The following is a 25,693-nucleotide window of genomic DNA, read 5'->3' as shown; positions in this document are numbered from 1 at the left end:
AGTAAACTAAACTATGTTGTGTCTAGCACATGATGTGTCTTTGCCCAAGTGGACTTCTGGAGAACTTTCTCATCACAACAGATGCTACTACATATGCCTCAATGTTTGTGGGTAACTGAGTGGTTTTCTAATGCTATAGTGATGTGAAAAAGATGTGAAGACCTGCTCCCATGAGAAGGGGTAGCATGACCCTTTTCCTTATCATGCTACCCCTGTAGTGCAGCGTGTGCTATGAGCAAGGTAATTTGCTATGAGGAGCAGAGTCTAGGCAGACTGGCTTTCTGGTGCTGAGCCCAGCCTGAAGAGTCTTGTCTAGACTACGTTCCTTCTTCTGGATCTTGGTAGCTTGGACTCCACTGACTGTTTTTTGTTGTTCTGCCTTAATTTTGGCCCTGATTCTAAGTCCTACGTAGCTTCTGCTGCACATTGCCACCTGTGGGTGAAACTGCCTTTTAACTTCTGTAGCTTGCCAAGTTTCTACAGAGTAGACCGAGCAGCTCTACCAATTTGTGTGTTGGTAGTCTAGAAGCAGTGAATCAATAATGCCTATTTCCTTGTAGGAATAAAGAAACACAGGATGATTTTGACCTGATTATAAGTGAAGTCTTATAATTGCTTAATTATTGTCAGGTGGAAAAAGGATTAGCTCTGGGTTTGAATCTGGAGTCCTGTGTGACTTGAGTGTTAAGCTTATGGCTAACTAAATTGTGCATACTTGTGTGTGCGTATAGTAGCTGTGTTTAACGTCTGCCACGCATCACTGAGGTTACTGTTCGTTGTGACACATCAGAATCTTGAAACTGCTTCTCTGAAAGTAGCTGAGAAGGGGAGGGAGGGGGTATTGTTTCAGGAACATGTGACTACTGAAACCTGAAGGTGGCAGCAGTTATAATCTGTATCAGATAATGCCTAAATACATCTTTAGGTGTGTTGTGTGGGAAGAAAGAGGCTGTTATTAGATTAGTTCTAAATTAAGTTCAGCTGCATGCCATTATCCAATTCAGGTAGGTTGTGGAAACTCTTGAAATTCACTTGTAGTTTGTCAGACAGGTGTGATGTTTGAAAGCAGTATCAAGATTTGGATTTTCAGAACAAGATGCTGACTAGCTGAAATACTGTCCTGGGAAAACTATTAGGATGGAGTGTAAAAATCTTTAGAGGAGAATTAGGAAGCAGCATAATGAATAGGAGAAGAAATGTATTTCCTGGTTCTGTGGAAAGACTTTCTTGCAATAGATGTTAATTACCATATTCTTCCTATTCCAGTACGCTTAAAAACGTTTGCAAAGTAATCTGTGATGCTTCTTGAACATCACTACTTGTTAAATGCTATATCCTCATTTTAATAGACTTTTAAGTAGAATTTTAGGTAATACAAGTCTGTTCTGTTTAAATGGTTGGTAAACCTTGCCTGATGGGCTTGCTTTTGGAGTAAGCTTATATACTGAACTGGGTCTGTAGAATGCTGTGTCCTGGGAAAGCTTGAAGCCACTGTGAGATGAGGAGGGGAAATAAGATGGGATACAGTGAAAATGAAACATGACATCAGCCCCCTCCCTTCCCCGATAACTGATCTACACAACTTCCTTCAATAACTCTTCTGTGACTTGCTTTCTGCTAAGCATTTAGCTGGTAAAGTGGCTTGAGGATTTGATCCATAGCAAGAATCTTAATTTAGATCATGGAGTAATGTTAGACTGTGTCATGGTATTTACCATCAGGAAGCTCTTAATTACCTCAGGCTGGTGCATGGCACATTATGTAGCATCAAAACACCAGTGGTGGTTAAAATAATTTATTTTGCTAGTTAGAAGAACTTACCTGCTGAATTGTGTTCCAGCCTTCCTTACCCTTGCTCTGCTCCCTAAAGGAAGGAACTAGTGTAACTTTACGATGTTTTTTCATAACTAGATATTCTAGTAGTGGTCTGATGTTTAAATTTCTTGCAATGATGAGGTAAGACTTAGCGCTGGCCTGTGAGGACTTGGTTTTCCTATTGAGAAATTGATTAAATTCCTGTCCTGTTGTCTGGTCTAAGGACAATCCAAATGAAGGTAAATGGGGTACAGAGTTGCTGGCTTCAGTTACTTTGTATTTCTGTGGGTGGCCTGTGCTGGGTCTGACCCTGTGTAATTGGTTTCTTCACAGACTTGCCGCTAGTCTTGGAGTTGATATCAACCTTATGTGGTCTGCTGTGAGCAGTGGTGGTCTGTAACTGCAGTCAAGAAATGGTGTTACCTTCTGTGACCCACATTTCAGCAGTGCAGTGTTCATGCCCCTCAATACACAGGCTGGGGAATTATACCACTGTCTTGCCTCAGTAACTAAAGGATCAAAATAACTGGCTTAAGTAAAACACTGTTTATCCTTGTATTTCAACTCCTTAGTTTTTGTTTCCCCCTCCAAAAAAGTGCATGTGCTGACACCTCTGCAAACCTGAGGAGGTGGCCTTAAATACAGCTTGCTAATATTTGGAGGAAGCATCCTTGCTTGAGAAGCTGTTTTGGGAACTTTGTATTTTCTGTTAATGTTTTTCCTCTAAACATGTTCCTTGTAATTGATTATGTGGTTCACTGATCAGCACTCTCTGCACTCTGTTCCAGGGCTTGCTTGTGAATAGCTCAGGGCTCCCCATCTGAGAATTTAATGCAGTTTTAATAGTGGTAAGCCAAAGAATGAAAATTCTTTCCAGCTACTCTGGTGGATTTCTAAACCTGCAAGAACTGAGAATTGGGAGTCTAGTCTCTATTCTGCTATGAAGAGGAGAATGTGGCTTGTTCCTAATACTTGGCTAATGACAAGTAAGATTATCTCAAAAATTAGCGGAAGTGACTGGATAAAAGTGGGAAGCTTGCCTGCTGAAGGATGAGCCAGTCATTAAAATGTGCTTTCTGTGGAGGAAAGAAATAGTGACTGTGGAGAGTCAAGCCAATATGTTCTTTGGCCTCAAGTCTGAGACAAGTAAGAATGTGTCCACATCAAACTACAGTGCAAATACACTGTTACAATACAAAGGGTGAACCTTCTTACTGCTTTTTAAGAACAAGCTCAGTTTTAGGGTTTACGAGGTGGAGTTCATCATGAAAAGCTGCATGGGGAACTGATAGAAACCCATCTGCACAGTACTGCCCTGTTGCTGGCAGGTGCTGTAGGGTCTCTGGGGGAGGCCTGTCTGAGAAGGGTGGGAGCAGTGGTAGGAGGGCCAGAGTTGTTAGGCCTAAAAAGGGCTTGGGGGGTGTTAGGCAGAGACAAAACCAAAATCATGAGATCCTGTGCCAGCTCTTAACTCTTCACTGGCAGAAAAGTGTGTCTGAAGGGGAGATGCTGAGAGAAATGAGTATCTTCCTGGAATGCTGCTGACCCCTCCTTTCCAGACCCTGTTCCATTGCTGTCAGACTGATGTTCTGGGATCAAAAAACTTAGTTTTTCCCTGATTGCTAGGAAGCCTTGAGCTGACTGATGCAAATTCACCACTCTAAGATCTCATAATTCAGAGGTGTTATTCTGATGTACTTCACTTCCACAAAATCAATACAAGCTGCAGCTGAATCTAAAAGGGGCAGGAATAGCTTGTTTCCTCCTTTGGTCTCTCCTAGTGAGCAAGGTGTGCTGGGATGTATCTCAGCTGTTTTTCATAAGATGCTCAGTGTTCATCCCTTAGGGGAGGGAGTAAGGTTTCTTGTGTGCTCAGAAACAGAGAAGGGATCTTCTGTTTTTATTTTGAGATGAATGCTGATTTGAGGGCTCAAGTCCAGATTGTAACCTTTGCCTGGAAGTGGGGTAAATGGGAGGAGTAATAGTGCAGGTAAAACAGTGGCTGAAGTGGTAACTGCACTTTTATTTGGGCTGAAACTAGTTAAATTCCACTGTTAGATTCCTGTTTGCTTGCAAAGTGCTTTCAGATATGCTTAACTTCAGCTGTTCTTGCTAACAAGTGATGCTCTTAAAGAAGAAAAAAAGTACTTCTGTAAAAACAAATTAAGTTTAGAACTGGGGAACAATTGCTTTCTCATTTTTGTCTGCAGAGCTCTGCAGTTTGCTAGTGTGATAAATACACATACAAACTTTATCAGAAATGTCTGTCTGCTACTCTGAGCTAAACATCTTTTAGTTGAGTAAGTTGCTGCTTGTTCTGATTTTCTCATTATTTTGAGCCCTTTGGCAAGTGGTATTCTAGTTAGTGGTTTACTAAGCCTTAGTTGTTACTGTTGTAGAGTCTGCAAGTGAAGATGAAATCTATGTCCTCATGTGAAACTTCACAGTATTGCTATGCAAGTAAAAGTCAGTGAATTTTTGCTTCTTGAATGTGACATGCTAATGGATCTGGTGTTGAAGATTTGGAGAATATGGCATTCTGCTGCTTTGTAGCTGGACTTCTGTGGAGAGGACACTGATGTACTTGATGTTATCATCCCAGTGTAATATCCTAACTTGCTGGTCTGGAGAGATTTCGGATTACTGAACTAGGCTAATAATTTTTACTAACTTTGGTAGCTATTTTACTGTCTTTGCTCTGCCAAAGTATTACTAAAATGCCTTAGTGAAAACACAGAATCTTATACTGTTCAACATTGAATATGAAGCGTTTGTATACAGAATTAGGGATTCTGTTATTTTCTCTGCAGTATGTTTTGTTAGGTCTTTAATAGTGGTGTAGCAGAACATTCAGAAGATGATGTGCCTAAGAATCAAGAAAAAAGTTGTATAACTTGAATGTGGACATGATCTAACTGTCAAGTAACAATGCAAATACAATGACATCTACTTTAGTGGCTGTTTTTCTAAATTTCTTCTTAAAAGGAACTGAAACCTGATAGGTCTGTAAAAGGTACCTCACTTGACTGTCTCTGAAGGAAAACACTATCAATGACAAAATAAACTGTCATAGTTAAAATCTACTCATTGTTCTCAGTACCAAAGGTCGTAAGACTTCACTTCCAGTGCTTTGGAGAAAAGTGCGATGTGCTTAGATGCCATGGTATGTTCTTCACTTTAGCTATCCCTTGTACTGTTAGTTATATCATTAGAATTATCACTCTGCTTTTAATCTAGAGAGGATTTGGCTGTTTTAAGGTTATGATTATGGGTTTTTAAAAACAGTAACATAATGCTTATTAGATTCCCTGGTCAGCTAGCTTCTTTTCTTCCAGCAATTTGAGCTATTTCTGTGTTTACAGGCATGAAGCCACACACTTAAGTGATTCCATTTAAACCTTTTATATAACATTAGTACTTGTGTATTGCTTTTACAGCTCAGCATGATAGAATTCAATAAACTTCATAGTGAATATGGCTATGACAATTTTTAGTGGGCTTTCTGTTAAGCATTAAACAGTTCTGGTAATGTATATAAGGCTTTGTACATTTCCTGCTTTTGTAATGTTAGTAAATCTAAAGCTGTCCAAGGTGCAACTAGAAGAATAAGTCTGTATCCCCCTGGTGCTGCCCTTCCAAGTTAAATTAGGTTGAAGTTGGATGTTGTGTTCTGCCAACAAACTCTCAACGGAGTATTCTAATGTGTTCCTAGAATTACAGCAATGCATTAGCCAGTATTTTCAGATGCATTTAACTTTTGGGGTGGAAAGAAATTGACTTAATCTCAAAAATGCCTGACCCAAAATTTGGGGAAGCTTTAATGTACTCTTGATTCTGTAGACTTAATCTATTTAAGTTTAGTATGAAGTTCTTTGTTTTTCTGTAATTACTTAAATTGTAGATGTTTTATACATCTACACTTCTGTCTCTCTGAAGAATGCTGTGGATAGGTAAAGGAGGTCCAAGTGAATATAGTAACTTAAATGTTTCAGTTAATAAGTATTCCACCCTTTCTTTTTCATACCCACACTTTAATCGGATATGATAGCTATCCACTAATGTAGCACTAAGCAGATGCAGGGGTAAAGGAGAGAAAAAAGGGAAGGAAATTCACAATTGTGATTCTCAAAACAGTACTAATTTGGCTAGTGGTGGTTATTTCCTGCTGTGTAGGAACATGCATGTGGTGAGCAGTTCAGAGCTCACAATCTACTTCTGTTCAAGGTGGGTGACAAATACCCATATGAACTAGAAGTTCCTTATTGGGTTACAGCATGTTGATGGCATCTTAGTTGCATTACAGTAGCTGAAGTGCCAGAATTCAATGTTTGAATGCAGTTTCTTTCCATTTCTTGTTGGAGCTCGGTGTGAGTCAATCCTGTTAGTAGTTCTGTAGTAAAAGAATCTACATGGCTGTCACTAAATGTTTTAAAACTAGCTATTTGTGGTGTGTAACTCATGACCCAGGAACTGAAGAGTATAATTTCAAGTTCTTCCTGTGATATGTCAACTGAAATGATTCTTAAAGTACTGTAGTTACTTGTGTTCTCTTTCAGGTCTAGGCAATGATTTAAGAGCTACATCAGTCATATAGACAGCAAGCTTCATAAGCTCAGGATTTCTGTGGGAGCTCCCTGCCTATGATAAATCTCTTCCACCTGTTTTGCCAGGGAATTAAATGTTTTTAATTCCTTTGTAGACAAAGCTTATCAGGTTTTTTTGATGGTGAGATACAGGTTTTTAGATGAGGAGGATTTGTGAAATGTGGTGTTTTTCCCCCTCCCTATTACAGGAAGAATTCTTTGGACTTAAAGGTTTGTTAAGCTGAAAAAGTGGCAATATAGCTATAGCAATTGGAAATGCTTATGCACTGCAGTTTTGTCTCTGCAGTCTCATGCTTGGTTTGCCTTCTTGTGTCAATGTGCTCTCTTCCCTGACACAGTACATGGCATGCTAATATCTCCTCCATCACTGTCTTGGGGAGGGTCATAGCAGTCTCATCTACCACTTGACCAGATACTGAACATGAATTCACCGAATAAAAAGGCAGACAAAAATGTAGTTGGCCCACTGAGGCATCAATAAAAGCTTGATTTGGAAAGTGCCTTGAGAGACCATATAATCTAGCCTCCTAGCCTCGCTGTGTCCATTATCACCTCTAGTAGAGGTTTGTCTAACAGGTTCTTAAAGATTTACAACATGATACTTGATAGCTTTGCCAAGCAATCTAAAACATGTGTTTATCTTCTTTCTTGAATGGTGTTCCTGATCTGTAATCTGAGTCTGTTTTCTTCAGCTAAGGCCTATTTCTTCTACTGATGTGGGAAAAAATGCCTGTCACTGAGAGCTTGATCCATCTGGGGAAAAATGTTCTTGCCTGTTTCATGCAGTTTCTTCAGTATAAACATCACTGTACTTCATGTTTTGGATCCTGCTTCCAGGGCTTTCTTGCCTTTCTCACTTCAGGTTCTCCTCCAGTCAGTTCATCTCCTCTGAAGGGCAGCACCCAAAAAAGGATGTAGGAGTCCAAAATAAGTCTTGCTGTGGCAGACTATTTTGCAGGCTGCACATGTGACTACATACAGCCCTGTTTGGTGCTTGGCTTATTACATATAATAAATTGTCACTGATTCATGTTTGGACTGTAAGCTGCAGTCATTTAAGATCTTACTTGGAATTGTGGCCTAGCCAGCTGTTCAGGCAGGTGGGTTTTTTTGTGGCTAACTAGTCCTGCTTATTAAGGTCTGTCTTAGCCCTGATATTCTGTGGATCGGTGATGAGATGTGTTCCTGCAGCAGACCTGCTGCTGGGCTTGTGTTGCCTTTTCTCCTTCCCCCACCACTGGCTGAGGAAGCCTGCTGCTTGAACTTGGGTTGCAGCTGCCTGCCAGGAACTGTTTATACCAATCATCAGCTGTGGAATTACTGGTGATAATCCTGTTTACCAAGGCACTGTGGTAGGGCACATCTTGTGCAAAGCTGCACTTCTAGGTTTGAAGTCTTGTAATTACTGAACTTGGCTAGTCTTTCGAAGGTGTCAATGAGCAAATATTTTCTTCCCCTTTGTGTAAGCAAACTTCAGATCTGTGCTCCAAACAACAGTGTTTTGGGACTGCTGCATTAGTATTCTTTCATGGAAGCTCTTAGTTTTATTGTATGTTTTGAAAGCAGATGAACCATTTTATCTGGAACTTCCCAGGAGAACTCTGCCTGAGGCAGTTATTTGCCACTGCCAAACTTCAGTGGTTCAGGCTGAGATTGTCCAAGCTGTAACTGGTGATAACTTTGTAGTGGAAATGGTTTGCAGCTTTAGCTGATCATGTTTGTGTTTAGCTCTTTAAGGGAGCTCTCTTTGTTCCCTAATTATAAGGAGGGACCAGACTGTGGATCAGTTAACAGACTATAGATCAGTAACAGTGTAGCTGAAACTGAAAGGCTATCTAAAAATCTGTGGGAGTTGGGTGTATGTTTTTCCACTCTATAAACGGCCATACAATGGCTTCATTTCTCTTCCATGATCTAGAGAGAAAGGCATTTTTTAGTATCAGTACAGTGTTAAGTAGTAAGATACTAAAAGTGCTACAGAAAAAGCATAAGAAGCTCACACTGAGCAAATAATGTGCTAGGTGTAATTCTACATTTAAGAAAACAGGGGAATACTGATTGTGTAAGGGTGGCTTGCTCAAATTGAAGTTCTGCTGTTCTCATGCTTTCCTAGGACATATAGCTGAAATTGCATGAGGAAATCATGCAACTTCTACTGATTCCTAAGGGAAGCTGGATGAGGGGAAAAGACATAGAACAGGCTAGTTAATTAAGCACTTGTAAGCCCATTAATCTCAATTCTTCTGAATAAAGTAATTCTGAAGTTATTCCAGAAGGGACCTATTAGGGTTTTTCCTGCCCTTGTGTCTAGGATGTGTCATAGTTCTTTTTATAGAGAATTAGAATTGAGGAAGCAAGCAGTCGAGTGTCTAGTGCCTCTAGAGATCATCTTTTCCCTGTGACACACCTAGTGATAGCTTTTGTAGTGCCTACAGGTTGGGTTTTCTGTCTCCAGTCACTTTTTTGCTCAATGTTACGCATCAGCCTCACCTCAGATCATTGAGACTTTTTGCATGGGAGTAGAGATGACCACAAATGATGCATTTCACAGTGACTTTTTAATTGTGACATGGATATTCCTATCTCCTTGGTGTACCTCTTTCCTGTAACTTTCCCTGGAAAGTTGGGGATTGCCTTACACAAGGGTTCTGGTTACACTATCTGGGTGTCTCATTGATGTGTGTCAGTCAGTAATCCTTACACAGTTGAGTCTTAAGACTTGCATAAGCATACTGCAAAAGCATCAGTGTCCTGTGAAGCAGTAGAATCTGCTGTAAAGAAGCTGTTAATTTGTGTCTCTTGGCTTGTTTTAGATTAGCACTGCAAGTTAGCTTGTATATCAAAGTGGTAATAATGTAGGTCTTAACTTCTCTCCTCCTCTCCTAAGTTTTGTCCAAACATATCATGTGTTATTAGACTCCAATACCTGGAAGGCCTAAGGAGACATTGAGGATAACTATGTAATTGGAAATGTATATTCATGGAAAATAATATTTCTGAATAACTTCTGAGTAACTATAGTTACTTTCTTATTAGTTAAGCATGCCATTGGCTGCTTACATCAAGACCTGAGACTGTTTTTTTTTTTTTCCTTTTAGACAAGAGGAATCAAAGTGCCCCCTAGGTATTCCTGAACATTATGCTTTAACAGATACCACGTATGATACATTAACCATTCCTTACATGTATTTTAGAAAATCTCCTTGGAATATCTGAAGTCCATATGGCTATGTATGATGAAGATATCTTGAGAAATCCCTTTTATTTGGCCATTCAGAAGCGGCGTCCTGATCTATGCAGCAAAGTTGCAGAACTCCATGGTATTGTACGTATAAATAAGTACATTTAAAAGCTGCTTATTAAGTAGTAGCTATATGTATTTAAACCATATGCTTACTATGACACATGTAAAGATTAGTGCAAGCCTACAAAACTTGGAAGTAAACCAGAGCAACTTTTAGTTTCAGTTTCTTGTTATTTACTAAATGGACCACATGATATATTGCATGGTAGTAAAAGGTCAAAGTTGGTGTTTTTTCTAAACTTTACAGGAAGCTTATTTTCTTTGCTGTGAACTAAAGTTATGTATTCTTCCACTTGTAACTTAAGATGGGATTGATGTTTTGAAATCCCTGCTGGACAGACAATCACTCATTTCTGACAGCATTTTACATGGCAAAATAAAGCCATTAAACTAAGCTGGAATAAAAACTCCAGTCCTTAAGACTTCTAATCTGGGTATTCTGCAATTAGTCTTCATCCAAAATTAAGTGTGTGGAGACCCCATTAAACTTGGGGGTTATAGTTACCTGATTATAAAATTAAACCTTAAATTGGCCAGGGTTTTGTGTATGACTTAACATAGTGATGTGATCAGTTGGAATGCTAAAATCTGTTCACTGGTTCTGTCTGTGTTCTAACACCATTTCTGAAAGCTGAGTACCGAAAGAACCATTTGCTTCATGCTTATCTCTTCCTTGACAACGAGATGTTTCTTTTCAGCATGTATACAGTGTTTGTATTCATAATGTGTTGCTTTCTAATTAAGAATTTGTCTCAAACTGCTGATCTGTTGGTGTGCAGTAAACCCAAGATGTTTCTTATCTTAGATTTTTTTCTTCTTTCTGATGGATTTTCATTTTAGTTTGAAAATATAATTTTACTAGCTGCCTAATTTTAAGTCATTCAGGTGACTGGTGCTCAGTAACTTAAGGTTTAATCTCCTTCTCTTAGTATTGTTTGCTTTGTCTACATCTGTCATCCTTTTTCAGATAAGTCACTAAATGAAGCCTTAGGGTAATCACCAGACTGCATGTCTGTCAATGGCCTTTCCTTTTTATTTAAACAAAAGCACCTATAGTTGCTATACATCTGCTAGTAAATGTTTATAAGCCAGATTCAATTACTTGCCTCTAAAGGGCAAAAGCTATTGGTATTTAGCTGGTGATACATAGCATTTCTCTCTAAAGCGTGATCTAACTTTTTTAGGTGTTGGTTCCATGCAAAGGAAGCCTTTCAAGCAACAGTCTTTCTACCTGCCAGTTCGAATCTTATGTTCTGAAGCCGCTAGAAGAAAATTTTCAGACCTTAAATGGAAAGGTATTTCTGTTTTGGTATCTGGTTATAGCTTGGGGACACTCCAATAAATGATTCACTGCAATTGATGACTGATAGTGTGAACTAATGGTTCTCTTCACTAGCAGAGGTAGGTAAGAGTTAGAGCTAACTGGCAAAAGTAGTATGTTCCCCATCTAAGCCAAGGTTCTTGGAGATATACTGCTTTCTAGCAAAAGTTGTAGTTTTGGCATGTACACAAAAGTAGTTGTCCTGTTCAGATGGTAACACTCTCTCTGATTTCTGCTTACTACTTCAGTGAAGAACTTTGTCAATTTATCTGTGTTTTGTGGCTGTTAGGAGTTTTGTTGTGTGGCAGGAGGGCCTTTATCACTTAGTTAAGAACTGTCTCTTTAGCTTTCAGGCAAATGGTGGCCTGCCTATGTTGTATGCAGATGCAAGTTCACCAAGGCTTAAAGCAAAATTATGGTGGCATCAAGTTGTATCTGAGGCCTGATATATTAATATAGTTCAATGAGTAGAAACTGACTAATGTAGCAGCAAGCCATGATAACCAATGCTAACACTGCATAGGATCACTTTTTTCACTTGTAATTTTGCAATACAGTCTCAGATTTTGCACCTGTTTTCAGGTTATCATCTAGATCTTCCTACTGCAGATGTCCGCACTGGAGTTGCTTGAGAAGATAAAGCTGAGTGTGAGAAATGTAGACAAGATGTGTAGTGTTTTTCTGAAGCTGGACTTAGGCCCAAATTCTAAGTTGTTTTTCAATTTCCCTTCTACTAAAAGTGGTCTAAAATCTAGATATAAGTCAAATAGTCACTTAAACCTTGGAGATTGTCTGAAACCTCCTCTAGTAGTAGACTTCTAAAGAAAGTAGGTATAAGTAAGGTTTAGCTAGCCATTATAGACTTGAAGGAGTCTTTGTTTCAATGTCTACACAGCATGAGAATATGAAATCTCTTGAATCTGGGGCTTTCCTCTCTTGTAAGATTCTCTTCTTTTCCTGGAAATGTACCTATGCAATGCAGAAGCCAAAGAGTAACTTTCTTCTGGTGGAGTTTTTCACTTGATCTGGTCTTCATTTTGTTTCAGGAGATCTTCATACAAGGAAACCTCATCATTTTAGGATCTGGTTTTAATTATAATCTCTCAGTACCTGTTCTTTTTGAGGAAACATTTTACAATGAAAAAGAAGAAAGCTTTAGTATATTGTGCATAGCTCATCCATTGGAAAAGACTGAAAGCTCAAGTATGTATTGAAGTGTTAACTTGGTGGTCTTGTTTGCACAGTGAGCAAATTCATATGTTTGATATGCTTAATACATTTCCTTCATTCTGAGAAGCGTTGGCTTGGCTGAAAGCTCTTGGCATTTATTGGCCTGCTGGGGTGGATGTTGGTATGCTGCTGGAGAGAAATATTAAGTTGCTGCCAGGCAAACTTAATTCTGTAGGGTCTATGCCCCAGTCTCAGCACTAAAAATCATCTGCGGAATACTTGATCCAATATGTTCTTTTTTAGTGCTGAGTGCTTAAAGGGATTTAGTCTGAAATGTGACATGTGTCTTGAGATGCAAGGTGGATGCATAAAAAAAATTGGAGAGGTAAATTCTTTTGTGATCACATCATCAGTGGTCAGAGGTTGTATAGCATAGTTATGTAGCAGCTCTTCTGGTGGTAGCCTGTCTCATTAAATTGAATGTGTTAATTTTTGTCCTAGTACTGAAAGTGCTCTTGATAAGGCTGGAACGCTATTTCCAAGGCTACTATTAAAGCTGTGAATGTAACAGGATTTCCTTGTGAATTTTGTTTAACAATCTGTGTTTACTAATTAAAAGGAACAGAAGCTTCTTAAAACATATGCTTTTTCTGAAATAAAAACATCTAGTCTTCCTAAATACATAAGAATATCTATTTGAAACAAATGATGACAAAGTGAAGTACTTTCACACTAGGGTAGTGTGAAAATAGTACTGTAAGCAAAGTATGGAAGTTTTTCTAAAAAAAAAAAGCTGGCATACATACAGGCTTAAATTCTATAAATGTTAATCTAAACCTAAAAATATTCTTGTGGCGTTCCTTTTTTTGGCAATTACTTAATGTAGTTGTATAGCAGTCTTTCAGAAGTGAGGTAATTTGTAATTTCAAAAGTAATTTGAAATGAATGAGATCTAGGCCTGTTATTAGTTGGCTGCCTTTGATTGCAAATGAAAGACTTGCCTAAAAAAAACTCTTGCAAAAGCAATATGAATTTTAAGTGAGGGATCCAATTGTCTTATGAGAAGGAAAGTGGATTTGGCTTAATGTTTACATGAAGCAACTTTGCTCTCCCATTCAGAGAAAATGTGTCTAAAGAATAGGTTATGTAAAAATCCAAGATGGGATTTTTACAGCTCACTTAGAGCACACTGACTTCCTGCATGGGCATTCAGTCAATACTGTAATGTGCTTTTCTTCTACTTTCAAGCTTGATGTGCACTCAGATTGAGTTGTGTATGTGCAATAAATTACCCGAGGGTAAAAAAGCATGTGAAATCAGTTTTAGCTATTCCAAATACATACTTGACATAAAAGGCAAGAGAGCCTACTCTGTGTGATGTATTAAATTCTTTTACTAAAAACAATATTGTACACAAGTTGGCTGTGTATGTAGGGACAGAAAGTACTTTACCATGCATACATATTAAACCTATGTGTTAATTCTTGGCTTTCATTTTAGGTGAATCAACAGCTTCATCAAACTCCTATTCTCTTAAAAATATTGAAGATGTTAGAGAATTCTTGGGAAGGCACTGTGAGAGATTTGATAAATACATAGGATCTTTCTATAGAACATTTAAAGAACATGAAAGGAAAAGCCTCCGCCACTACATAGTCAGTATCTTTCTTCTTGATGTTTAACTTACTAAATATAATTCAGTTCACTGTTCTGGATATCTTTGTCTTATTGAGCTTTTCTGTGTCAGAGTAGTCTAGAGTTGAGGAAGGTGGGAAGGGAGAAAGTAGAATTCTTAGTTGTGAATTACCATATCTTAACTATTAGGTAAAGGCAATTTTTCTAGCTAAAAATTTTACCATAGTGCACACTTCTAAGGCAGGGAAGACTTCCTTTCTTTGCTTATTTATGCTTTGTTGCTTCAAGTCAGATTAACTTGAATCTGAATGCTTTTTTTCTGTTCTCCCCTCCAGGATTCTGTCAGTGCACTTTATACCAAATGTCTCCAGCATCTTTTGAGAGATTCACACTTGGTAAACACTTATTCCACTAAATATATAGTACATAGTGCTTAATAAATTATCTAACTTGCTGTTTGTATGGCTGTCCTTTTCTAGAAGATGCTTGCAAAGCAAGAAGAGCAGATGAATCTGATTAAACAAGCAGTTGAAGTAAGCATCTGAAATGAAGGAAAATAATTAGCAAACTATTTTTAACTCTCCCTTTCATGCCTAAACTACTGGGTTTTTTTCTACAGATGTATATCCACCATGCTATTTATGATCTAGTCTTCAAATATGTGGGGACTATTGAGGCAAGTGAGGTAAGTTTGATTGCTAAAGATTAGTTACATAAATGTAATGCATTTTAAAAAAAAACTGTTGCCTTTCTATTGATTAGGATGCTGCTTTTAACAAAATCACGAGGAGCCTTCAAGACCTGCAGCAAAAAGACATTGGAGTGAAGCCTGAGTTCAGGTGAGAGATGATTGTGTGGCCTCTTTGAGGAGTCACTGAGATCCTGTTTTAAATAGGTCTCAGGCCAGCCAAAAAGTGTCTTCCTTCAGACAATAGCAAGTTTTCTTATACTTCATTCCTTTGAGATGGAAAGGTAAATCTTTGCAAGTGTCATTTTAGGGCAGTGTTTGCGTTGATCATTATCTGCTTTGCTCTTACATTCTTATGCTTCCCTCTCAATCTACAGGGTACAGAAATGCAAGTCTACTTGGAGTAGAGATGGAAATATTTTAATGCCATTCTTCATTTCAACTCTGAATAAGTTAAAACTTGGGTTTTGGACATCCTGTACAGGAACTCTGTATGCTAACAATTTCTTTCAAATTATTTTGTAGTTTTAATATACCACGTGCAAAGCGAGAACTGGGTCAGTTGAACAAATGTACCTCTCCTCAACAGAAGCTACTTTGTCTAAGAAAAGTGGTACAAATTATTATGCAATCTCCTAGCCAAAGAGGTCAGTAATTAGTTAATTAATAACTTAATTTAAAACTTTTTCTTAACCAATACGCACAAAGCACTTTGATATATAAACAAGCTGTTTGGATAGCATTTGTAGATTAAACACAATTAGACTGGGGTCTGCCTTGCAGGTATCTAAAAGCAAAATGGAGAGGTAAGATAGACACTTCAGCATTGTTTCTCATGGGGTGAGCTGGGGTACTTGGTTAGCTTATATGTGTGTTAGCTAGAGCATGTGAGAAGCTTGCATGTGCTAGGACACTTTCTTATGCAGAAGAATTGAGGGTGATCCATCTTAAACACTGAGGATCACTGCTGGATCATTCTTGTCTATTTGTCCATGCTCCTTGATAATCTTGAAATTGATACTGTTGAGGTGCATCTTTTGCAAATGCAGTGTTGGTGGGGGACAAACAAACCTTCCATATGCTGTGTTCAAAGTGCTATCATGGATTACAGGAATGATTCTGTGATAGGAAAGCGTGGACCTCTTAACCCAGTATTTATTTTGTCTAGCCTGGAGAAAGAAGATACTTCCACTAAGGAAATGGAGTAGTACAATCAACTTAAGCTTTCCCTACTTCATCTTGTCCTTTTTCAGGAAGAATTCTGGGTTATGGAAAACTTAGAGGGTAGTTTTTCTGTCCTCAAGGATTTCAGAAATCTTGAGCAGGTGCTCTGGCTCTTTCTGTATAGGAAGGAGGGGATGCTAGTCAAATATTGCAATTTGTACAGTACAAACTGTAATTGTTTTTTGGCTCCTGGTACCTATTTTAAAGGGAAATTGAGAACATTTGAAGGGCTGCCTTGGTAACTCAATGCATCCTCTAGTAGTAGAGCTGGCCCTTAGTCTTAGGAGGTGGAACTCCACTTATAGGTATTGTCTTGATTTGAATCATGACATGACTAACATCAAATGTAATTTATTTTTTTTAGTTAACATGGAAACCATGTGTGCAGATGATCTTCTCTCTGTTTTGCTGTATTTACTTGTAAAAACAGAAATCCCAAACTGGTATGTAACTATATTTTGGCTATACAGAGCTCCATCATATCATATTGTATGTAGTGTTGCTGTAGGGGCAAATGTTTCTGAACATGTAGTAATAACTTACTGAAAGTGTAAGAGGGGCTGATGCAATGCAGAAAACTATTTTTAGTACGACAAACAGTGAAGATGTATTACAGCTGTGACTGAATGAAGGACCTATCAGGAATTCAAGTACTGTGTCTTTGCTGTTTTGATTCCCAGACTAGAAAAAAGTTGTAATGAGAGGCCATCTCTATATGAAATCTGCATGTCAATAGAATTCACAGACTGGTCCTTCCTCATCTGTGTTTGGGGCTGCAAAACCTTTATGCAGCTTCTAGATGTTTGATTCATTTCATCTAGAGAAACTAGATTCAAATGCTTAATTGCTTGCTGCTAGCCTATGCCATTGTGTTTATCTCTCCTCACTATGAATAAAAGTGTATCTAGACCTTCCACCTGTAACTGAACTGAATTTTAGTGTTGGTGTATCCCATATCTCAGATTAGTATTTTTCCTTTAATTTGTAGCTATCACTTCACACTGGTGCTTATGGTGCTTGCAACATTAACATGTTTGAAATGTGTGAAACAATATCCCACTGCTGTCCTTATCCTGTCCTTCATATTCCTTATATCCAATTAATAACTTTTCATTGAATAGTTAAGACCTAAGTAGAGTTCTGATCCATCTATGAAGCTCAGAACAGCCATAGTATTGCTAGCCTAACAATCCTTCTAGAAGCTTTTTTTAGTCCACACTTATCGTCTGCCTGGATTGCCTAAGATGAGTTGCAGTATTAAGATATGCCATGCTAGTGTTGTCTTATTTTTAGTGGTTCATGGCTTTAACTTTTTATTTCAGGATGGCCAACTTGAGTTACATAAAGAACTTCAGGCTTTGCAGTTCAGTGAAGGATGAATTGGGATACTGTCTAACCTCAATTGAGGCTGCAATAGAATACATACGACAAGGCAACCTCTCTGATAGATCAACAGTAAGCTACTCTTAAAGTCTGTCAAATGTGTGTTTAAGCTTGTAGGACTGTGTACCACTGGGAGTAAATTCAGTCAGAGGATACAAACAGCTAACAACTCATTTCTTTAAGTGCAAAAAAGGAACTCTTGAAGTAACTATACCTGAAGTGAACACTAAAATGATCTAAATGACTACAATGAAGTCCTAATCCTGTAGCAATACTTGCTCATTGTATATTCCTTGAGGAAGTAGTTAAATGTCAAGTCTGCCTCTTCATATGATTAGAGGAAAAATGACAGCACTATTTTCAACAGCTGAGTCTTCAGTAAGTTTAATATTTCCTGTTTATACTCTATCATGGTTGTGAAAGCAATGCAGTACTTGAGAGTAGACATAGCTTAAACAGATTTTTCTTTAATAATTTTAAACTTCGCTATGCTAGCGGAATGGAGATTGCAGTGTAACTTAGAATTATTCAGTAAATTTTCGTACTCTAAAAATTCAATGTGTTTGCAGTGCAGATAACTATGTTGCACCAAGTCGATAGTGTAGTGGGAGTGCAGGACTATGATAAGGTGGTATTTGAAGGTCAAATTTGGCTCTCAGGATCCCTAACCTAGCAGGGGCAGGAAGTTTGTAGATGCATGAGTTATTTCCTACTGGGCAACTAGACCTTCTGTCAGGTCAAATCCCTGCAGGCCAATCAAGGATGATATTGATGTGACTTTAGAAACTTCTATGGTTTAATAACTTTGTAGCTTATTTAGTAAAGGAATCCAGTCTTACTGTTCCTGTAAAACTTTCTACTGTTGCAAAATTAGGTTCTCCTGATCTGATGTGGAAATCAAAAGGAGTGAACTTGGAACCAGAGTGAATTCAACGTGCCTCAGTCTGCCCAACTACAAAGCACTGGAATCTAATTGCAGGGGCCAGAATAATGGCTCAGTGTGCAGGGCTTGGGATGGGACAACCTGGGGCACAATCTTAAAGAAGAAGCACTTAAAGTAACATTTTAGCCTTTTGTTATTTTTGGTTTCATTCTTTTCTGGGATCTTTCCATGAACCTGTCGTGCATAGGTTTGTTTTGTACACTCCAAAAAAAAAAAGGCACTCTCTCACTTTCTGTAAAGAGACTGTGGTATTTCTTGTCTGTAATACTGTGTTGAATTATGTTTAAAAAAAAATAAATGTTAGTTTAAAAAGAAAACAATCTGCCAGACAACTTTGGTCCTGCTGTTACTTGGCTATCATGAACAATCAATATACAAATAGCAATGCTGGTGGTCTGGATGGAGAACTGGAACTAAAGTAGAATTGTCTTCCACAACACTGCCAGCAAACTGGAAAAAAAAAAAGACTTACATTTCTAGAATAAAAACTGTTTCCTATTAAATGCCTGGTCCTATCCCTCCTTTATATAGCTAAGAATAGCAGTTTCTTATACTGGGGTTGCTCTCGAGTGATTTTAACTTAAGTGCCACTGCCATTAAGATACTATATTTATTTCTTTGGGAGGCATCTGTCTTGAAAGATGAACATATTTGAGAAGCCTAACTGAGGGCAGTCTCGTACTGCTTACATTGCTGTCTGCACCAATGCAAGAGCAAGCAGTAAGTGTTTGTCTATACCTCAGCTGGATCAGCTTTAGACCTAGATAGAGTGCTAGCCTCTAACTTTCTCACTTCAATGAGTACAGTGAGCGTGCAACAGGAACTCCTTTCTTCTACATTGCCTTTCATAGGAGTCAACAGAGCTTGAAGGCAGCACCCTGAGATGAGGTAGAAAACTAAAGAACCTTGAAGACAAGGAAGAGGGTGACCCCCTGCCCTCTAGCACAGCTGAAAAGAAGAGAGTTAAACCACCCTTTTTCTCTTTTGTGTAGGGTAAGGGAGAAGAAGGTGGCACATAATGAAGAGGAAGAAACTAGGTAGCAAATAGCCTCTTGACAGGAATTGAAAAAGGGTAGTGAGGAGGTGGAGGAACATGGTAGGAACTTCTAGTAGCATTGCTCTCCCTTCATGAATTTTTCCTTTATTCTCTGGTAAGAGATCAACTTTATGTTTAAAGCAGCAGCAGCTGTCATGTTGATGCCCTATGGTTTCCTGTTCTGGATTGTGCTGGAAGGGGTTGTGGAATTTAAGTGAGCAGGAGTGGTGCTGTGCCCTGGGGCTTCATTACAGCCCCTCCTGTGGCTACACTTAATTTTATAGCTGGCCTCAGATGGAGCTTCTGGCAGCTGAGTAATGCTGTTGTCCAATCCCTAATGAAGCTAACTACATAAAGAAAACTCAGCAGGGAACTAATGTATCCTGTGGGGAAAAAGGGCATATTATCACCCTCATGTCAGTAAGAAAATTGCACTTAGGAGACACCTGCCAAGTCCTTTCACCCAAGGTCATGCAAGTCTTGGAGAGACATTTTGGTTGTGGGGAACAGAGAAGTATGTAACTGATAGCATGGAAGATTCAATTTTATTTTCTGGGAGTTGTCACCCTTATTTAATTAGAACTCTGGTTAATAAGTATTGGACCTTAGTTATGTTCCTATGCACAGCTAATGTGTAGTAAGACCCTCTAGTTCAGAGGGTTGAAGTAAGGTATACAGTAGGGAGTTAAAGCCAGCCACTGGGGAAGAGGCAGCATTTTGGTTCCTGTATGGAAAGAGCTGTAGGTGGCAATGAAGTTGGCGTGGAGGAAGTGCAGGTGGGAGAAGCCAGGAAAGGAAGACTTGAACACAAACTGGGGCTAATAAAGTGTTTGGGTGGGAGGGGGGGTGGAGATAATTTCCCCAAGTCATCAGTTGTAGTCTGAAAGTCACCTTGGATAGGTCATTATACAGGTACACCCTCATAGGTACAAATATTTCATTTCTCTAGAGAGTAGTGTTAGATAAAAAGATCATTAATGTTTGGATGTGTATTTTCTAGACAATATAGATTTTAAATACCTGAGAGTCCCACTCAAAGCAATTTTTTTTAAATTCATGGAGTGCAAGTAAAGCTTGTACAAGCAAGTTTTGTCTTTGAAGGCCCAAACTTGCTTAATAGTTCAACCAATATCTGATTATTCTGCCAATCCGTATTTCAGTTTCAAAGATGTGTAGTTTTACCTGGGATGGACTTTTTTTCTGATCTATATAATAATTAAGATAATACCTCTATATAAGGATAGCTGTCTCAAGTGACTCTTTGAAATAATTATTCCACTTAGGGAATATATGGTAAAATACACTGTGGAAATAACAGTACTAAAACTACAGTAGGTCTTGCTAGTGGTTACTTAGATTCTCCATACTAAAGTATAAAGCTGTCTGTGAGCATTCATATTAGAAATTCTGATTACCCTTCAGGAACGTGTATCAGCAGTAAAGCTTTAACATTTTTTTTCTAGTTAGTAAAATTTTCGATCAAATATTTCTTAGGGAAGTTAGTCCTGATCGTTGCTGAATTATCTATCAAAGGAGACTAGTGTTATGTGCCTTACAATTCTGAAAAGATATGCTTAGGTATCTTTAGCTAAAGTACTTAGGTTTGAAAAATCGGTGAATATTTGTCATCTTCGTGTATCTAAATACAAGCAACTTACTGTGAAGTACAGATCTGGACTTTTATCTCTAGACCTCACAATCATGTCTTTAACTACATTATTTGCTATACAATGGAGATTTTTTTAGACAGCTTTATGAGAGGCATCTATGTTGATTTTGAAACTTGAGTGATTGAATTTCTAGAAAATCTGAACTCTTTATTTTTGGTGTTCAGGTGATCTTGTTTATTTGCAGTTCACTGGTTTCTTAAACTTCATGCTGACTTACTAATGTTGAGAGTCAGACTTTTTTTACTCATTTATATCTGGTCTTTGCAGAAGCTATAGCCCGGATCCTAAACCATCAAAGTTTATCTGATATATGGGCATCTATCTTAAACGCAGTGGTCTTCAGTTTGATGGATGCTGGGAGTCTTTCCATTTCTAAGGAGATAGTCGTTATCCAAAAATAACATCCAAAGAAATGATACTCACTGCCAACCATAAGCAGAGGTTGATCAGAATCAACTATGTGCAAGTGTTTCCATCTCCTTTCTTAGAAAATGTTTTCTTTGGATTGTTCTTTTATTTCATGTGAGGTTCAATGTTGCCATTTCAAAATCTGACTCTACTTAAGAATTTTAACCTGGTTTTGGAAGTATATATACTCTTCAGCGCATCCTGAAGTGTATCTTCAGATTTCTCAGAAAATGGGAAGTACCAATGTGAGCGCTGCACTACATGTCTGCTTAGCTCAATCTCCAATTTTCAAAAGGACCAATAGGAAAAACTATATGAATGAATCTGCTGCAAAGTAATGCTTCACCTGGTACAATCTTTTATTTTGCAGCAAGTAGCAGAGAGTTCAGCGGAGTCTTTGAGTCAGAGTTGTATCTGGGTCATCTTTTTTATTAGCCACCAGTAGACACGTCTTACATGAATTTGTCTAATGCCTTTTTGAGTCCATTTATACTTTTGATTTTTGCAACATCCTATGGCAATGAGTTCTACAATAAGAAATCATTTTTTCTTCTCTCTCTTCTCCCTACTCTCTCTCCAGACCTAATGTGTGATGATTTTGTTGGGCATCCCAGTTCTTATATTTTGAGAATAGCGGATTTTTTCACATGTTCCTTTGGGCTTTTTGTGATTTTTATAGACCACTGTAGCAAGGTCAAATCTTTTCCAGAGTGAAGAATCCTAATTTCTCTTTGTAAGAAAGCTTTGTTGCACCTCTTGATGTCGTTTTTATGTCTTTTCCAGTTTTGCTGTGTTCTTTTTTAGATGGTACAACCATAATTTCATTAATGCTTAGTTAGTTCATGGAGAATTACAGTAAAGGAATATTCTGGTGATCATCTACTTATTACTTCTTTGAACAGCAGGTGTGCAGTCTTTTAAGTCTCAGAATCCTAAATGTGAAACTGATTTAGGTTTTACGTGCATCTGATAATTCATAAGTGCTAAATACAGCGTTTAATATTTTAAAGTTAATTCTACTGTTAAGGTACTTTACTTTTGCCTGTAAATGAGTGTATATATATAATTGATCTATATATTTTATTTTCAGGAATCTGAGAGACTGTGTGACAAGCTGCTTTTAAGACAAAGGATGAACTTATTGTCACAGATGTCTGCTACTCCCATAGACTACTTATTTAAGGTTAATAACTTTTATGGCAGAATATGTATGAACTTATGTATTGCACATTTATATCCCTTCCTTTCTGCGATTTTCTGAAATGAAATGCAGTGTTAATTATATTAGTGCTGTGAAATGTGTTTTAGTAGATGCTAAAAGTGTGTTTTGAATCTAGTGCATTTCTGTGACAAAATGTTACCAAGTTAATATAATCTTAAGAATTTCAGTACATGTTCTAAGAAATATGAAAGCAAATGAGGATGAAATGCTACTGCTGTTGGTATTGATTGACGTATTTAATGCACAGATGTGATATTACTATCTGATTGTCTCTCACAGCTTTTAGTGTTTGAAATTGAAAGAGTTTTCTGAAATAATTTAAATGTGGTCACCTGACAGCTACTTCATATTATACGTTAATCTCATATTGGCATTCTAAAAGAATTTTGCTTATACAAGGATATAAAGCAGAGCTTCTAATTATATGTGTTCACAGCTTATGGCTAGAGAATTAGTAATTTCATAGAAATGTTTTTGCACAGAGGGAGCTCAATTTTGTGACTGAGTCTAAAGAGAACAATAGGAATTGTTTTAATTTTTTATAGAAAGTGAAGTAAGCCAAGAACAGATTCTTTTTAATACTGAATGTCCATTAGGGGGTTTTGTGCTGTGACATTGTTCATTTCTGCTTTCTAATGCTTGAATACATGTCTTTTATAATCGGTTCCTTTTGTTTTGTGCTTCACTAAATTACTCTATTTTTTGTGGTTGGGTGGGTTTTTTTTTTTCTTTCCTTTAAAGGAGGCTTTTTATATTGGTTCCTCATTCTCTTTCTTCTCTTGGCTTTTTGCAGCATATTGCTTCAGGTAATCGGGAGGAAGTGGAGCGATTACTAAGTCAAGGTGACAGTGATAAGGACACTGTACAGAAAATGTGTCATCCGCTCTGTTACTGTGACAAATGTGAGAAGCTAGTTTCTGGGTAAGCGCTTTTCATCTCCACAAATACACAAAAAGCTACGTAAAAGTCTTCATCTAAGAAAGTATAGTGCTTTTGGTTATAGAGGAAGTTGGTAGCACTTCGGGATGTAGTAGAGAGCGTACATTCATGTGGTTTGAAAAAGCAGAAGAAATATTAGGAGAATACTGAATGCCTTGGAACCAGCCAATTTTGTGATGGGGGCTGTATGTGCTTTGGTAAATATGGTGTGAAATGTTTCTTCTCTTGAACCTAACTTACATGCCTTGGACAAAACCACATCTCTTAACAAAATGTAAAACTCCGTATAGAATAATTTGTCAATGTGGAAGGATAAAGGATAAAAAGTTCCAAGATCAGTTATTTGTTGGCCTTGGCAATTTTTCTCTTTCTTTCCTCCTTACCATTGCTGTATAGGTAACTGAGCTGCTTTTAAACCATTGTGTTTTAAAGGAAACTGAATGATCCTTCCATTATCACTCCATTTTCCCGAGATGACCGGGGATATACACCACTTCATATAGCTGCTATTTGTGGTGAGTATTGTTGGTTTTCTTCACTAGTGTTTTCTACTCCTTATGTTCCTTATCTTTATGTTAGTATGTTTTCCAACTTTGTGTTAAAGAGTGAATTTTGCATTAAATTGATTTCTGCTTATTTGCTATGGAAACTGGTATCTTGGCACAGACTGAAGTTATTGTATATTCTTTTAAGCTCAGTTCCTTCTGGCTAAGCTATTGTTTGTTTGTTTGTTTGCTGGCTGTTTACTTTTGCCTTAGTGGTTACCACAGTAGTTCTTTCTTCAGCTGTGAAAAAAGTAAAAATGTGTCATCAGAAACAGTCTTGTTTTAAAGAACTGGCAGATTGAGAAATTAATCTTTTCTCTCTGGCTATGCATGGTAGATCTGTACCATATCCTGTGTTGTAATGTTCATTATGCCATTGATCTTACATTTATTAGAAGATATATTAATCTTCTTAGTGAGTTTTTTTTTAATAAAAAATTTCCTTTTTTATTATTATCTTGAATCACAATAGGAGAGTGCTTTGTGTGACATGGCTTTATTTTCTATTCTTTTCTTACTCATAAGATACAAGCATAGCTTGCTTTTAGCTGGAGGTTATTTTATGGAGCTTTGACCTTGAGTAATCTGCAACAGAAAACCTAAATACTAAGGAGGTGAATATACAGTATATAGAAACATGGTATGCAGAAATGCAGGGTATGTTGGTTTATAGTTCATGTATGAATTTGAAAAGTAGCAACGTTCTTGTGCAAAGTTTACTTCTTTCTTTTAATGTCTGCATATTTTTCAAGGGCAAACATCATTAGTGGATTTACTAGTAGCCAAGGGAGCCATTGTCAATGCTACAGATTACCATGGTTCAACTCCACTTCACCTTGCCTGTCAGAAGGGATATCAAAACGTTACAGTAAGCACCAAAAGGCTTAATTAGAAATAAAAAGAAATACTTAACCTAAATAATAATATGACTCTTACTAAGCTGTTCTACTGTTACTGTCATTTAGGTCTTCTGAGAAGCTTTTACCAGAACTGTGTACACTGTCAGAATTGAGGCTCTTTTATCACTGTAGTTTGCATGATATTTTATTTTTTCCTGTACTGCAAGGTTTTCAGCTATTTGTAATAACCAAGCAATTGACAGCTACGCATGCCTGATAATTCATCCATTTTGTTAATACAAATCTCTAATACATAGTACAAATGGAGGGCCTGTTAACATCTCTGCTCTTAAGACAGAAGAACCACTGCAGTCATTGGAATGAATTAAATGACTTCACATTGTGTTTAGGATAGACTGCGTAACCACATTAATTATTGTGTACTTGAATTTTATATATGTGAGATTCTTCAGTTAGCATTATTGAAATTAAGCTGTGTCTTCACTTACATAGACTCTTAACATGTAGGATAAATTCTCATGTAGTATAGGTATTGCAGTGTTTGCTCCAGTAGATTTTTTCAATGACAACTCTGAATATGTAAGATGCAGCTTTTATTTGGTTCCTAGGGTAGGGCAAAAATAGTATTATAATACCAAGAGGGTAGTGTCTGAAACAGGAGAGACATAGCTAGTTTTTCATGAAGTGCTTTATCATGCTAGAAACCTAAAGGAATCTACAGAGTAACAATTTGTCCATTAATTTTTTAGTTACTTAAATGTCTACTTTTATTTTTCTTTTAAGCTTCTCTTATTGCACTATAAGGCAAGTACTGATGTTCAGGACAATAATGGAAATACTCCACTTCATTTAGCTTGCACTTATGGTCACGAGGATGTAAGTAATTGTTTTGTAACAAACTAAATGGATGTTCTAATGGAATAGAA

General features: G+C 37.6%; 1 protein-coding gene across 6 annotated transcripts in view; it reads left to right on the top strand.

Annotated features, from left to right (window-relative positions):
• ANKRD27 (ankyrin repeat domain 27) overlaps positions 1 to 25,693 on the top strand; it is a 47,718-nt gene that overhangs the window by 1,092 nt on the left and 20,933 nt on the right. For 2 of the 6 annotated variants that reach the window (XM_075510744.1, XM_075510743.1), the window contains exons 2-17: positions 9,614 to 9,744; positions 10,908 to 11,018; positions 12,091 to 12,247; positions 13,715 to 13,869; positions 14,185 to 14,244; positions 14,329 to 14,382; positions 14,469 to 14,534; positions 14,612 to 14,688; positions 15,063 to 15,184; positions 16,126 to 16,204; positions 17,084 to 17,216; positions 22,292 to 22,384; positions 23,217 to 23,344; positions 23,795 to 23,877; positions 24,660 to 24,775; positions 25,551 to 25,643. In XM_075510744.1, coding sequence (XP_075366859.1) covers positions 9,643 to 9,744; positions 10,908 to 11,018; positions 12,091 to 12,247; positions 13,715 to 13,869; positions 14,185 to 14,244; positions 14,329 to 14,382; positions 14,469 to 14,534; positions 14,612 to 14,688; positions 15,063 to 15,184; positions 16,126 to 16,204; positions 17,084 to 17,216; positions 22,292 to 22,384; positions 23,217 to 23,344; positions 23,795 to 23,877; positions 24,660 to 24,775; positions 25,551 to 25,643 — 1,629 coding nt within the window. In that variant the 5' untranslated portion in view covers positions 9,614 to 9,642. Of the gene's footprint in view, positions 1 to 2,148; positions 2,351 to 2,636; positions 2,664 to 9,613; positions 9,745 to 10,907; positions 11,019 to 12,090; positions 12,248 to 13,714; positions 13,870 to 14,184; positions 14,245 to 14,328; positions 14,383 to 14,468; positions 14,535 to 14,611; positions 14,689 to 15,062; positions 15,185 to 16,125; positions 16,205 to 17,083; positions 17,217 to 22,291; positions 22,385 to 23,216; positions 23,345 to 23,794; positions 23,878 to 24,659; positions 24,776 to 25,550; positions 25,644 to 25,693 lie in introns of those variants that run through there. The other 4 variants (XM_075510746.1, XM_075510745.1, XM_075510749.1 and 1 more) reach the window with 4 other exon arrangements.

Source organism: Mycteria americana, chromosome 8 (genome assembly GCF_035582795.1).
Source record: "Mycteria americana isolate JAX WOST 10 ecotype Jacksonville Zoo and Gardens chromosome 8, USCA_MyAme_1.0, whole genome shotgun sequence".
In the NCBI taxonomy this organism is placed as follows: domain Eukaryota; kingdom Metazoa; phylum Chordata; class Aves; order Ciconiiformes; family Ciconiidae; genus Mycteria; species Mycteria americana.
Note: the sequence above shows the minus strand (reverse complement) of the source record. Positions and strands in the feature narration are given on the sequence as shown.